Source organism: Serinus canaria, chromosome 3 (assembly GCF_022539315.1).
Source record: "Serinus canaria isolate serCan28SL12 chromosome 3, serCan2020, whole genome shotgun sequence".
In the NCBI taxonomy this organism is placed as follows: domain Eukaryota; kingdom Metazoa; phylum Chordata; class Aves; order Passeriformes; family Fringillidae; genus Serinus; species Serinus canaria.
The window spans coordinates 49,336,092-49,349,229 of record NC_066316.1 but is presented as its reverse complement, the minus strand read 5'-3'; the positions used below and the strand labels follow the sequence as shown (position 1 = coordinate 49,349,229).

The 13,138-nt window shown below is 39.6% G+C and overlaps 1 protein-coding gene across 1 annotated transcript; it reads left to right on the top strand.

The window, feature by feature from the left end:
• Positions 1 to 1,137: 1,137 nt before the first annotated feature.
• Positions 1,138 to 10,596, top strand: MTFR2 (mitochondrial fission regulator 2). Its single transcript, XM_009092876.4, has 8 exons — positions 1,138 to 1,297; positions 1,867 to 1,998; positions 2,341 to 2,445; positions 2,684 to 2,808; positions 4,753 to 4,967; positions 5,966 to 6,266; positions 8,268 to 8,454; positions 9,764 to 10,596. The coding sequence occupies exons 1-7, from the start codon at positions 1,235 to 1,237 to the stop codon at positions 8,443 to 8,445; spliced, it is 1,119 nt and encodes a 372-aa protein (XP_009091124.2). The 5' UTR covers positions 1,138 to 1,234; the 3' UTR covers positions 8,446 to 8,454; positions 9,764 to 10,596.
• The last annotated feature ends 2,542 nt before the right edge of the window (positions 10,597 to 13,138 follow it).

Here is a 13,138-nt window from a genome sequence, read left to right as displayed (position 1 = left end):
CACTTCTTCTGTTTTAAAGCTGACTTGTCAGAAGATGGTTTTGTTCATAAGATCCTGCGGGTCCCTTCTGTTCTGTTCAGAGCTGTAGCTGCTGACTTGAAGCATTTCTGTATGAGTTCCCAACTGTACCTCTCATTCGGTGCAGCTGGTTACTGGTGCTGCAGTGAAACTAAATTGCCTTGGTTTTGCTGCTGCTTGAGAGACCCTGTCTCTTCCTGGCTTTCCAGTATAGCTGTGTGTTCCCAAGTGTTGACACTTCTTCTTTAGTAAGGTGTTGGAGGAGTAGGTGAGAAGTACTTTTTTCTTTTTCCTTTAAGGCAAGCAGTGTAGTACAGTTTTTCTAAATATCCCATTAAAACATCTACCTTTTCTCTCCTCAAGCTTAAACGTTCCTAGTCCCCTGAACCAGCTGTATGCTGTTACTGTAGTGTGTGTTACCAGTATTGCTACTCCTCTGTGTTTGGTCTTAGAGAATGGATCCACCTGACATGGACAGTAACCAGGAATGCTGCTCTAGGAACTGTACTAACAACACCGAGACCGACTGCACAGATGAGGGAAGGTGATCTCCAAGCACAGACTGGATAGCTAGAGGAAAAGGATATTTCTTCTCTTATGAGCACTTCTAGCACTGCCAACTTTCTTGAAGCTTTCAAATTTTCTTGAGGAAAACAGTAGAAATCTTACAAAGATGAAAGAGCTGCAAGATGAAAGAACAAGTGCAGAATTTCAAAGCCCGGTTTTGAAGTGAAGTCAGTGTAGTGAAGTGTTACTGGGCAGTTGTTGAATTGAGGATACTTTGTCTATTTGTTTTAGGAGCGTGAATTAAGTTGTTAGGAGTCTGCTACATTGAAGACGGAAACGATTTCAGTGTAGCTCCTTACCTAAATCAGTGAGATCACAGGCTCTGGTGTATTTGTTCTATTGTTGCGTGCTGTGTTCGCATAGGTAGCAGCTACCTTTCTCGTGAGTACAGTCCCTTGGTCAATCAGGCCTGCGAGCTAGCCGCATTCCCGGGAACGCTCCTTGGGAAGAGGGGCAGGCCTATTAGCGCGTCGTTCAAACTGCTCCTCCCGACACCCCCCGCGAGGGCCCGGCCCGGCCGCTCATTGGCTCTGCTGCGGCACTGCCGGCTTCCTATTGGCGGGGCTGCCGCGGTGCCCCGCCCTCGGCCGCCGGTGGCGCTGCCGGCGGCTTCGCTCTGTACGCTGCCGCGGGGGCCCCTCCGCCCGCCATGGCGCTGCTGCTGCAGCTCCTCCGGCGGCTGCTGCGCTACCTCGGCTGGCCGCACCACCAGGTGAGACCCCGCGGCGGCTGCCTCCGCACGGAGAGCCGCTCGGGCGGGGCGTCTCGCCTGCAGCCGCTTGGCTGGGCGGAGGGAGGGAAGGTCGGCACCGCGGGCGGTGGGGCGGCTTCAGTGCCCTCCTTGCCCACAGCCGGTTTGTCGGAGCACGCTGGTCTCACGTGGGGTCACTGCCCTGACACAGGCAGTCAAATGCCGCTTTTTGCCCTGAGCTGAACGTAAGAAAGTCAGTGGTTGGCTGCTCGTGCTCTGCTGTTTCAAATAAAAGGCTCCGTACCCCTTCGCCAGTAGCAGCTAATGCCGTGTGTTCGGAGAGCCGGAGAGGTGCGGCGGGGAAGCTGAAGCGGCGCCGGTGCCGTGCCGGGGCTTATGTTGGAGCGTGAGGTCGTGGGCAGCTCCCCTGGGGGCTGTCAGCAGTGAGGCACTGCTGCAGCTTGTGCTTCTGTGACAGTCCTAGCGTCCTTTGTGGGAAAACAACGAGTATCTCCAGGAGTGCTGATTTGGCTGAGCTGCCCTCGCTACTTTCTGGTTCCGTGGTTGGAAGCTGTTGGTTTTTTTGACAGGCCGCGTTTTTTGAAACTCGCGTGTTTGGCAGCAGCATCAGTCATACTCTCGGAACATGCCTTTCTTCAGCAGTCTCATCAGGAGGACACTTCCAGCAGTTGTACGTTGTCATAAGGAAGTATCAGGCCAAGGTATGTTACATTTATTTCACTGCTTTGCTAATTGTTCTTTCCCAAGACTTACACAGCTGCATGTAGTTAATTAAATGGGCACTTTTGCCAGTATCTCAAGATATTGGCCTTTGTGCACCTTTAAAATATTCTGTATTTTGGTAGTGCTTTAGAAACTGTCATACCAGTGTAGGCCTCTTTGGATTTTCAGCTTGAGAAGAGCATTGATAAGTTAGGTTAACCCAACTGCATTATATTTAATTACCTGTAACATAGAATAATTAAATATCTTTGATTAAAATGAGATTAAGAACTGGGGGCTTTGATTTTGCTTCTCAGGTTCAAAGGTTTTCTGCTTTTTAGGTCACATCTGTTTGCAATAAAAAGGAATATGGATCTACTCGAAGTGTTGTCCGTAGACTTGGGACAATTCTTTCCTTGGAGCCCTACCCCAGACCTTATTTTCAAGTAAGAAATTTATTGTCATGTGTATACTTCACCTGTTTGTGTTTTCTTGTTTCTTAATATGATGATAGCTTTCTTCTTCTTTTTGGCTTGTATAATTGTGTGGTGCATCCCTTATACTCACTGTTTTCAACTTTATTATAGCACTGTTTGAAAATTCATTTTTGCTGAGCTAGAATCGTCAGTATGTGCTGAATCCAGTTTCCCTTCATACTTTTCTTTTTGCATTCTTTGTTTTTAGTTTGTTCAAGACCCAAGTCCATTGGGTTATGATGAACGAAGTGCAGCTCCAGCTCCTGTGACTCCATCGTTTGCTGATGTCCTGTGGGTGGCAAATGATGAAGGACAAACATGTACTAGACTTAGGTAAGTAAAAGTGTAAAAAGGAATAATAGAAATAAATTTTGCCTTCTCTATGGTGCATGATTATGTCTTTGTTTTCCTTTATTCCTAACCTTTTCTTGGAAATATTTTTGGCTTTTGGGTTTGGGGGGAGGGGAGCAAGGGCACTTCCTCCTTACCTGAAGATTAAGACTATGTAAAGGATTATTTTCTGAAAGATTTCTGAAATTGAGTTTCCTCTTTTCTCTCCATAGTAGTATGTCAGGTGCATTGCTGGTACTTAGATATTCACTTGCAAGATATTTTGTGTGGGAGGGAGCTGGTTATTGCAGTATGCTGTAAGACTATTCCTGTTTTTATCCTTATAGTTTACAACCTTCACAAACTGTAAATGGAGAAACAAGAAAAAATATTTAAATGTCTCTTTTTGGCTTTGATTTTTACAGTGCCACGTGTAAGCCTTGATGGTTGCTTTGATGGAAAAACAAACATAATAATTTAAAAATTATTTTGAATGTAGTTTATATAAATGTTTGTAGCTTTTATAGAGGGCTGAAGGAAAATACTTTTACAAATTACAAAATATTTCAGGTAGTGCAGAATGACAAATTGTCCTAGAATCTGCAGACACAAGTAGTACACAAGTTTTGGTTGGTTTTTTTTTTTCTCTGCTGGAGAAGAAATAGAAAGTTGTCTTGCTGTTCCTCTAAAGATCTGTTCAAAATCAGAGATTGAGTTAGAGCCAGAAGCAAGATTAAAATGTGCACACTTGTGTTGTCTTGTACTGCATCTCTATAGGACAATGTAATTCTGCTTCATATTGGCATTTGTTTTGTCTGTGACCTTTGTAGTACTTGCCAGTAAATGAAAATAACAAGAAATTGATGAATTTAAATGACAAACTTTTCCTTAGAGAAGTTGGATACAGTGTGTTTCTTCTTATGTTTCCTGAGGCATAATTGTTAAATTATTATAGTTTGTTTGTAACAGCTGTAAAAGAGCAGAAGAACAAGAACATTGTTGAAAGAACAAAAAAATCCTGACCTGTTTTGTCCTGCTCGTACAGGCCAGATTCACAGAACTACGACAGTTCATTCTTTTGTTGTTTCCATTCTTCATTCCTCCTCTGGCTCTGTGGGATGTTTTTCAAGAGCAACTATTGTAACTGATATCTTTTCCTTCTCAAGCAGTGTTTATAGCAAGGGGGTTTTGGCAAATCAGAAAGCAGTGCTTCAGGTCTGATTTGAAGAAAAAGGATATTTAAAATAAGGGAAAAGGTCTGGGCTTTTTTCCCATCAAAGCTTAGTGCATCTTAAATGAATCAGGTAAATTTAATTTTTTTCTGTGTTTCATAATGAAATTCTGGTAGTTTGATTTTATACTTACAATATAAGTTTTTTTTTACAGACTTGAAACAGTTTTTTAAATTAAAACCTGAGACAGCACAATTTTCTAATGCTGTCTTTGTAGCTTACAGAAGGTGAGATTCTTGTTCTGAGAGTTTGTATTAAGCCATATTATTTTCAAGTACATTTTCTGAAAGATTGTAACTATTTTGCTGCTGGCAGTGTTCATTTTAGAGTTTGATAAATGACTAAAATTTCTGAAGCCTAATTACGACATCATTATTCTTTGCCTCTTCTGCCTTTCATGCGGCAAGAAGGGAGAGACACCTTATGGTGTCAGTCTAATAATTATTGAATAATGACAATCCTACTGTATGACTTTATGATGTTTAATTATCCCTGAGTGAATTATCTGGCTAATTCTTATGATGACTTTGCAAGGATCTTCATGGTACTTGAGCAGAGGGAGACTTGAAACATTTCAGAAGTTACGAGTAGTTAAAAGTGTAGTTTCCTTTCAGGTTTTGCTGAGTGACAATAACTTGCTTGAACAGCCTGAGTAGTTTTGAGATTTCCATTTTGGCCGAGCCTTTTGAAACTGTGTCCTTTTTTAACTTTATAGGACTGAACTGAGGAGAAAAGAGAAAAGTACAGCTCCTCCTGATCCATATCCACGTCTGGATTCAATACAGTGCATTCCAAAAAGCAGTGCACAAAAAGTTGGTGTTGATCAAGCAGCACTCCAGAAAATTTCAGCCCTTGAAGATGAACTGACCTTTCTTCGTGCTCAGATTGCTGCAATTGTTTCACTGCAGACCTTGGGAAGCATTCCCTCACGTAAGACATTCTGACTTGAAGCAAACCTGTGTTCCTTTTTTTTGCTTTAGAGCTTGCTGTGTCTGATATTGGTAGAGAATATCTTTAACTTCTCTTAACTGAAGATACACCAACTAAATTTACTGAATATAATATTTTGTTTTTCTTTTTGCTATTTGGCACACTTTGTCTTTTCTATTTTGTGGTCTATTTGCCAAGTTCAAATGCAATTGGTCCTTCATACTAATTTCCATGTTGGTGAAGGAGTTTAGTAACATCGCTATCTATAGGCTACTAATAACTGTTTTGTAAAGTTACAGACTTCATCCCTTTGGGGTTTTGCACTGCTTCTAACAAATTATTAAATAAATGTGTAGAATGTGTAGAATAAGTCAGTCTGGTTGGGGCTTTAACAAAAACGAATGCTACAGACACATGTGTCCTGGGTAGTTGATCTCTGATATGCCCCACTGTCTTGTGACCTCTTTTTTTTTCCTAGTAAGTTTTGAGTCTCAATTGTCTTACTTGCAGACCAACCCCACTGTGGTGGCTGAAATACTTGGACTGGTGTGAGGTACTTGGTACTTTTGTGTGGCGTTGTGAGGCACTTCTGTGATTCAGCTGTTCTGTTGTCTTCTCTGTATTCTCCATTGCACTCAGTATTGTAATCTGTTTTACATGTTTTGTGGTTATCTTTTGCTTCATGAAGGTTATTGTAACTTCTAGGCCATTGATCACCATATGTAGCAGCAGGCTACCTTGCTGATTTACTGAGTGCTTAGATTGAAGACACAAGAAGTGAAAATCAGAGCAGCACAAGACACTTCAGATTCATTACTTCATGTATTCTAAATTTGTGGGTTTGAAGTAATATTCTTTAAGTTTAGTTCTTCTGTATTGTAACGTGCAAGGTGTCTAAAAGAAAGACTGCTTTCAGAGGGCAGTCTTATCTTGACATAAAACTGGTTAATCTTAGATGTTAATATATCTTGTTGTTTTTCTTCTCTAACTGTATGCAGAAGCCTTTAAAACACTCAGCACTCCAGATGGATTTTACCCACTGCCAGCCATGACTTCTACGCCGTTGTCCGTCTCTCACAATTACTTTGTAATTCCCTCGCCTCCTCCACTTCCTTCTGGTGCACCATCTGCTGTTGATGCTAGTAATTCTGCACTGGAACTTATCAAACAACGCCGAGCTGCAAGAATCAGTGATTCAGCTGCAGCTAACAGTACTGATCACCAGAGGACAAAGAACTTTCCCACTATGATGGATGTTTTGAAAGACCTAAACAAAGTTCAGTTGCGAGCTGTTGAGAGGTAGGTTGGATTGGATGTGCATCTCAGCAAGCCAAGGCTGTCTAAGCATCAGCAGCACTTCAGTAGCACCAGACAACACCAGTCATTTAAAGAGCAGCTACTGCAGACAAACTCAAGTTGGCAGCTTCTGAGTTGGCAGCGTGAAATGTAAGATACTTGTGACTTTTAGATGCATTTAAAACATGCTGACTAATGCAGCGTTTTAAACTACTGTGCTGCTTCAGTATGCAAATCTCAGGTTGGTGTGGGGAGGTGAGAGGTCGCTTACGGGATTGCATGCGCAGACACAGAAAACTGATCTGAAAAAATAACCCTTCTGGATTCACTGTGAAAGGCAAACTCCTCTGGGAAACTTCAGAAAACTACTGTTAGCATACTCAAAATATCTTTCTTCAAGCTTTGAAGTGTCTACAAAAACATGTACTGTATCATTTATTGAAAATGTTTCATAAATTTGTATTTCGGTAGTGCAGTTGAATAGTGCAGTATTCAATAGGATTATAAATATTTTTAGTGGTCGGCTGTTTTGATGGTAAGTGCAGTTGACTTGTAAAAAAAATGTTTTGCCAAAGACTTCAATACCTCTTCTGGTCTCTGCTATGCTAGGTATAATAGAGATTACACCTGCAGGATTCTTTTCTGAACTTCTTAGACTGAAAAAGTAGAAAAACTGAGCCTATAATGAATATTTGAAGCTCTCAATGTGGGAAGAATGTCACTTGGCAAAACTTACTATGTTCTCATTCAACATTTTCTTAACTGTGAGCTTTATCCCTGAAAATGACTAGGAAAAAACTTGGGCAAATAATTTGCATGCAAATCCAAAGCGTGTCTTTATGCTTTTGATGACATTCTCACAGTAACTAAAGCAAATATAAAATGCACTTAGGTAAACCTGTGTGTTTCCTTTATATTTTTTTTCCCTCTATAATTCCATGTATGATGAGCGAAGAAAATGAGATGTTTAGGTTGACAAATTTAGCATCTCGAGCAGGGGCATAATTAGCAGGAAGTGGTAGCTTGTACATCCAAAATGCTTTCTGGATTTAGGCATCTACATGTGTTGTGAAGTAGAGCTTAACTGAGTAACGAATAATTTGTATTTTTGGGGGGAATAATGATGATCAAAATTGCTACAGTCTTTCTGAATGTAGCAATTTTTATTTTTGTTTAATATATGCACTGCAAAAGTGCATATATTCCTCTGTTCTTAGAAAATTGAGAACCTGAAGATCCCAGTTCCACCACCCAAACGCTGTCTTACACGTTGTGCAAGTGCTCTGAGGGCTTGTTTTTGTCGGGACCATGAACTCAGTCCTCTCAGGTTTTGTGTTAAGCAACAATTACTGTAACTGCCAGACTTAGAACTTTGTGTTGTCAGTGTGCATTATTAGGTACAAATCATCGGCCTGAAAGTTGCACTTTACAAGCAGAACTCTGAACACTTTTAGATTTTTCCACCCACCACCCCCCCAAGATTTCTCAATGGTTAGAAAGTCTTATGATTTATTGTCTTGGACTACTCAATAGCTTCCACATTTATGATAAGTTTTGGGGTGTAGGTGCCATTTTGATTTCTGAATTTAAATGAACTTAAAATGAATAAAATTTAAATTATGTTCACAGTGATTATGAAATACCTTAGTGGGACATTCCCATTAACATACTTAAATATAACTTATAAATGACTTGGTACAAAAACTGCAATTTTGCCTTTTTGTTTTTTTGCTTGTTATTTGCAATACTTTAACAGTTTGTGTTGATTTTTTGCCAACTTTCCTAATGGAACATCATCAAGGTGTGTTTTCAGGCTAAGAATGCTGACAAGTTGTTAGGTGTATCAGTTGTATTTGATGAATTGCTTTAATGTTACAGCAGCATTACTTGTGTAATCAGGGATTTATAGAATAAGGTGTTTATAGAAGTTGTGCCTCTAGATTTTGGATCAGTCAGCACAGGATTAGGGTCAGAAGACAATAACATTTTTGTTGTCATTCATAGGTCTCCTGGAGGTACTCCTCTTTCTAGACACAAAAATGTGCGAAGTTCAGATTGGGATCCGGTTGCTGTACTAACTCACGCTCTAAAGCAGAAATTTGCACATAAAAATGATGACGAAGACGATTCCTTGGAAAAAGAAAATAATTCTTTTGATAGCTCTGGATTTTCTAGTCCTTAGGTGCCAGTGGTATGTTTTTATATAAGAATGTGTGTTTGTATTCTTGAACTGACTGCTGTTTTCATGGATACTTGCAGAGTTTTCACAAGCCTAGAACTTCTCCACAATTTTTTTAGCCATCAGACTAGGTAGTTACTTTCTCTAAGTATAATCAAAGCAGAAAAATCTCAAAATAATTTGGGTGGATTTAGACTGGTAAATGCGCTTCTAGGTCTGCAGAGAAAAAAAAATACTTAGAAGATTGATTTTAAAAATTCCTGTAACAGTTGATTGAACTATGGACCGTAGCTTGATGGTACCTGGCAGGTATCCATGCATGGAAAGTGTGTGTTTAAACAGTTATTGACTAATTTTTCAAATAAGGATATTAGGAAGGTCCCGAAAGGTCTGAGTAATACACCCTTTCCTTTGAGTGTAGTTTCCACACAGTTAGAATCTTTATCCAAAATGAGATTTGATTATTTTGTAAAGCCCATGAAGAATGCAGTTTTTCCTAGGAGCAAAGAAGTGGTAGACAGAGCCATTGGACTAAGGTGGTTCTGAGCACTGATTTCTGCACATCAGCCTGTGCCAGCTCCCTCAGCTTATACAGTCCAGCAGTGCTGTTTTGTTGGTTTTTTTAGGCATTTCAACAAACCTCAGAACTGCTCAGATGAGATGGATAGAAATAAGTGGAACTAATTTAAGTAGTGTCTCTCTGCTTAGCACTTCTATCTTTTTATTGTAAGAGTGAGAGAAAAGATTCGGGCTGTGGCATTTGTTACCCTAATGGAGGGAAATAATAATGGAGAACATACAGTGGAAATCCAGATATTCATAGATATTCTTTGGAAGCTGCTCTTACTTGTGGCTAGCTGTGTGGCTGAAAACTTGAGGGAAACTAATGTGTGCTTTCCTCTTTCTAGCTGTAATGATTTGATACTGCAGACTATTGCACTGCATAGCTGGCATACAGGATTCTAGATACGAAGATCAAGCTAGCTTGTATATGGAATAGCTTTTGTTGTTCCAGGATTTGACAGCTGGATTATAAAGTCCTGGAAGAGAGACTGCTTAAGGCCAGCATGTTCAGGAGTAGATACAAAAAGATGTAATTTTTCTGGTTAAAGCAGAATAAACTTATGAGTTTGTAACCAAGACTCTAACTGTTAGCTCTTGAGTGTTTTGAAGAATAAATGTACCTAAACCAATTGCACAGACTTAAACGGTTTTATTCTATGTTGAGAGAAGTGCAGCAACTCTTCCAAAGTGTTTTTCTTGTAAACATCTTCTAATTCAGTTTCTTGGGCATAATTTTAACTTTGTCTCTGCTCTTTAGGTTGGGCGCTGCAGTCTGAAGCCAAATACAAAACCCAGCCTTACAAGAAGTGATGGAATTAAGCAGGTACCAGCATGGAAAGCGAGAGCTCAGATATAGTGGAGGCTTCCAAGGAATGTTCAGTGTGTATAAGTGGTGGGTCTACTTTGAAACTGCTGTAAGGTGCTGTAACGTGTTGTTCCAGATCGTGCCTTTCCTATGCTGTTGAAGTTTGGGTGTTGCAGGGTTTGTAAAATTACCTCTTACTTCTCTTTGGTTTCTCAGTAGCCAAACTTGTGCATGTGATGCTTTTATACGAAGCATAGAACTGAGAGAAGGCTTCTATTGCTATGGAGCAGTGCCTTTGGAAACGGAGGAATCCAAGAAAGCAGTGTGTGGGGGGAAAAACAAAGATTTATTGCTGTGGGAGCTGAGGTATATGCTCTGTTTGCACTCCAGTGTAAATAACAAGGAAGTGTAAACTTTTTGTAAGTGTGTTATAACTACTGTATTGTAATGGTAATACTTTTTCATGAGAGTGCCTTGGTTTTCTGTGCAGTTTACTGATGCAACTCCTTATTCCATGTGCAAACAGTTTTCTAATTTATTTTGGGTCAGGAGATGAACTTTCATATTTGTGGAACTTTGTGCTGTGAGTAAATGGCAGGTCATCTATTAAATGCCTGTAATATGAGGGAGTTGCATTCTGAGGTAAAAAAGACCTTGCAGAGAGATCTGCTTGCACACAGTCTGAATTCCATATGTAATTAAATATTAATTTCTATCTTGGCGTGTGCATGTGAATTCAGTTTTGTTCACAAGAGCTTATAAAATAAAATTCTCTCTATATTGTAGATGTGTGTGGTAGTGGCCTTTTGTGTTGCAGACTCTTTTGTATCTTAAGAACTGATCATATTAGACAAGTTCATAAATTGCATTATCTAAAACTAATAAGCGAACAATTAGTATTTTTTCCTACCAGAGTAGGAACGACTTAATGAAGCCACTTATTTACAAATTTATTATGATCCACTGCTCACCTAATCTTTTGTCTAACAATCCTGATGCATAAAACCCAAATCCTGTCAGACTGTTGAATGTGTTCCTTATATCCCATGTGTCTTCTATTTCCCTGCTCACTCACATGGAGAAGACTGACAGCTGCAACCCCTCTTACTGCTGAGTCGTATTTGCACAGTTGTAAGAAATTAGTGTGCAAATACCATACTTGCATTTTGGTTTAAAAAATTATCTTTTGACTAAAACTGGAGCTTAATTGATTTGATTTATTATGCTTCTAAAATTAAATCCTCTAAGCATTTATTTCTTCTGGATTTAGTAATTATTGAGGTTTATCATATTCTCCCATTCCATGAATGGTCTGTAACAGTTTGGCCTTCACTTTCTTCCAATGCTTCTCTTTCTCTCACTTAACTTGATAATTGCTGTGAAATCTGTACAGAATATCCAGCTCAGCCCCATGCTGGATAATTTTACCCTCTTCCATCAAAGCTCCTCATTTTGTCTGCTGCTCTGCTCTCTGCTGTATAAGAGCAGCGGCGGGCAGTGACAGTGAAGGAAGTCCATGCAGTATCTGCTGAGAAGGACAAGCAGGCCGGTGAGTCTCAGTGAGCAAAAGGGCTGTGAATTGGCTCCCTCTTGCTCAGTATCTGCAGTGCAGTGGGTGCAAGTGGTCTCCTGGTCTATATCAGCATTCCTAGATCCAGGGGGTTTTAGAGGTTGTGGCCCTGCTGTTGTGATTGACAAGCAGGATGGAATTCCTTCTTTGAGAGACTGAATCGTGTGCAAAGCCATACAGTAGTTACATCAGTTGCTTTATGGGACCAATAGTTTCTTCTCTTCATGAAGAACATTTATTTTGGACTCCTTTTGCAATTTTTCTTTTCTCCCCACAGTTCATCATTAAACTACAAGTTAGGCCAACAGGAGCAGTTTGTGCTGAGAATTTTGACTTTGGAAGTGTCTTTTCATTTTACAAGGGACTTCTGAGAAATTTCTCAGTACCTCTTAACACAATAATCTAGTGTCAGAAGCATCTGCAAATTTAGTGAGCTGTGTGACCCTTGTGGTTGTTGGATACTGTCTGATTTTTGTCATTTTGATGTGAATTGTGCAGTGATATAGTTTATAGCTGATCCACTTTCTTATGGAAAAGAATAAGTAGTGGACCATGTGATTTTTTTTTTCCCCCACCTACATATGTTACAAGAACAGATTCTTTATTTTATGTAGTTCCAGATGTAAAGAAGTCTGTGGGTGGTATCTGGTAACATCTGAAAGTTTTTAATACCAAGAAGTTGGAAAGCTTAGTAAAAGTTAGTAATGAAAAGTTCTATCACTCGTTGCAGAGATTTTTCTCCCTTTTCAGAACTGATGAAAACATAGCTTTGTCATCTTTTTTTTTTTTTTGACTAAAACTTCTCTATCAACAACTGGGAAGCATTCCTGCTTCCTGTGCCCACCTAGAATCCATTCCGTTTTTCCTGCAAATGCCCTTGTTTACATAAGGTCCCTGACTGAATTGCTCAGTCACAATGCAACTCAAGAGTTGTGCCATTGATCTGGGAGAGGAGGAGGAGACTCAGGAACACGAGGGCTCTATTGGTCTGCTGGCACAGTCTTGTGAAAGGTTGTGCCTTCTTATCACTGAAGAAGTGTAAAACTTTTCTACCACTCCCAGTGAATTTTTGGGCAGGACGTCTTCCTTCAGGAGGTGCTGAGGTGGTTGCTGAAATGAAAGTTGGTTTTGTTTTTCTACTTGAAAGACTTAAAAAGTATGTATATGGTATCCAATATTCCAGCTGATAAAATTGAAATGAGTAAATATTTAACGTGTTTTGAGTAAAAGGGCTAGAAGGAAAAGTAGTCCTTTAAATGAAGTCCTTTAAAAACATTTAAGAGATCCTAAAAGATTTGCGTTCTCTATCAGTAAGCTTCCCATTGCAAGGAGACTAATAATACAATTGCCTGACAATTATTGTCAGAATACCACTGCTGACATATTCCTATAATGTACCAAATCTGTCCAAATCTCACTACTTTGTGAGGGACAATTAATACATAATTTCATATGTAGTAATAATTATATTAATATATATTTAATTAATCTATATTATCTCTGTATGTGTAGGTACAGAGTTTTTGGATAAAGATAGAGCAGAGAGTATGCAACAGTATCCACTGCCCTCAGTCAGTTCTTCTTGTTAGGAATTAATTACGTTGTTATTTAGTTCCACCTAAGTAGTAAAATTATATATAGGGTTCTTGCAAAAGCCAAACTGACAAAGGGAACCTGCTAGACAAGTTTGCCTTCAATCACTGATCAGATACCTTGGGGAAAGGAAGTTCTGCAAGCAAGACTATTGAACCAACTGA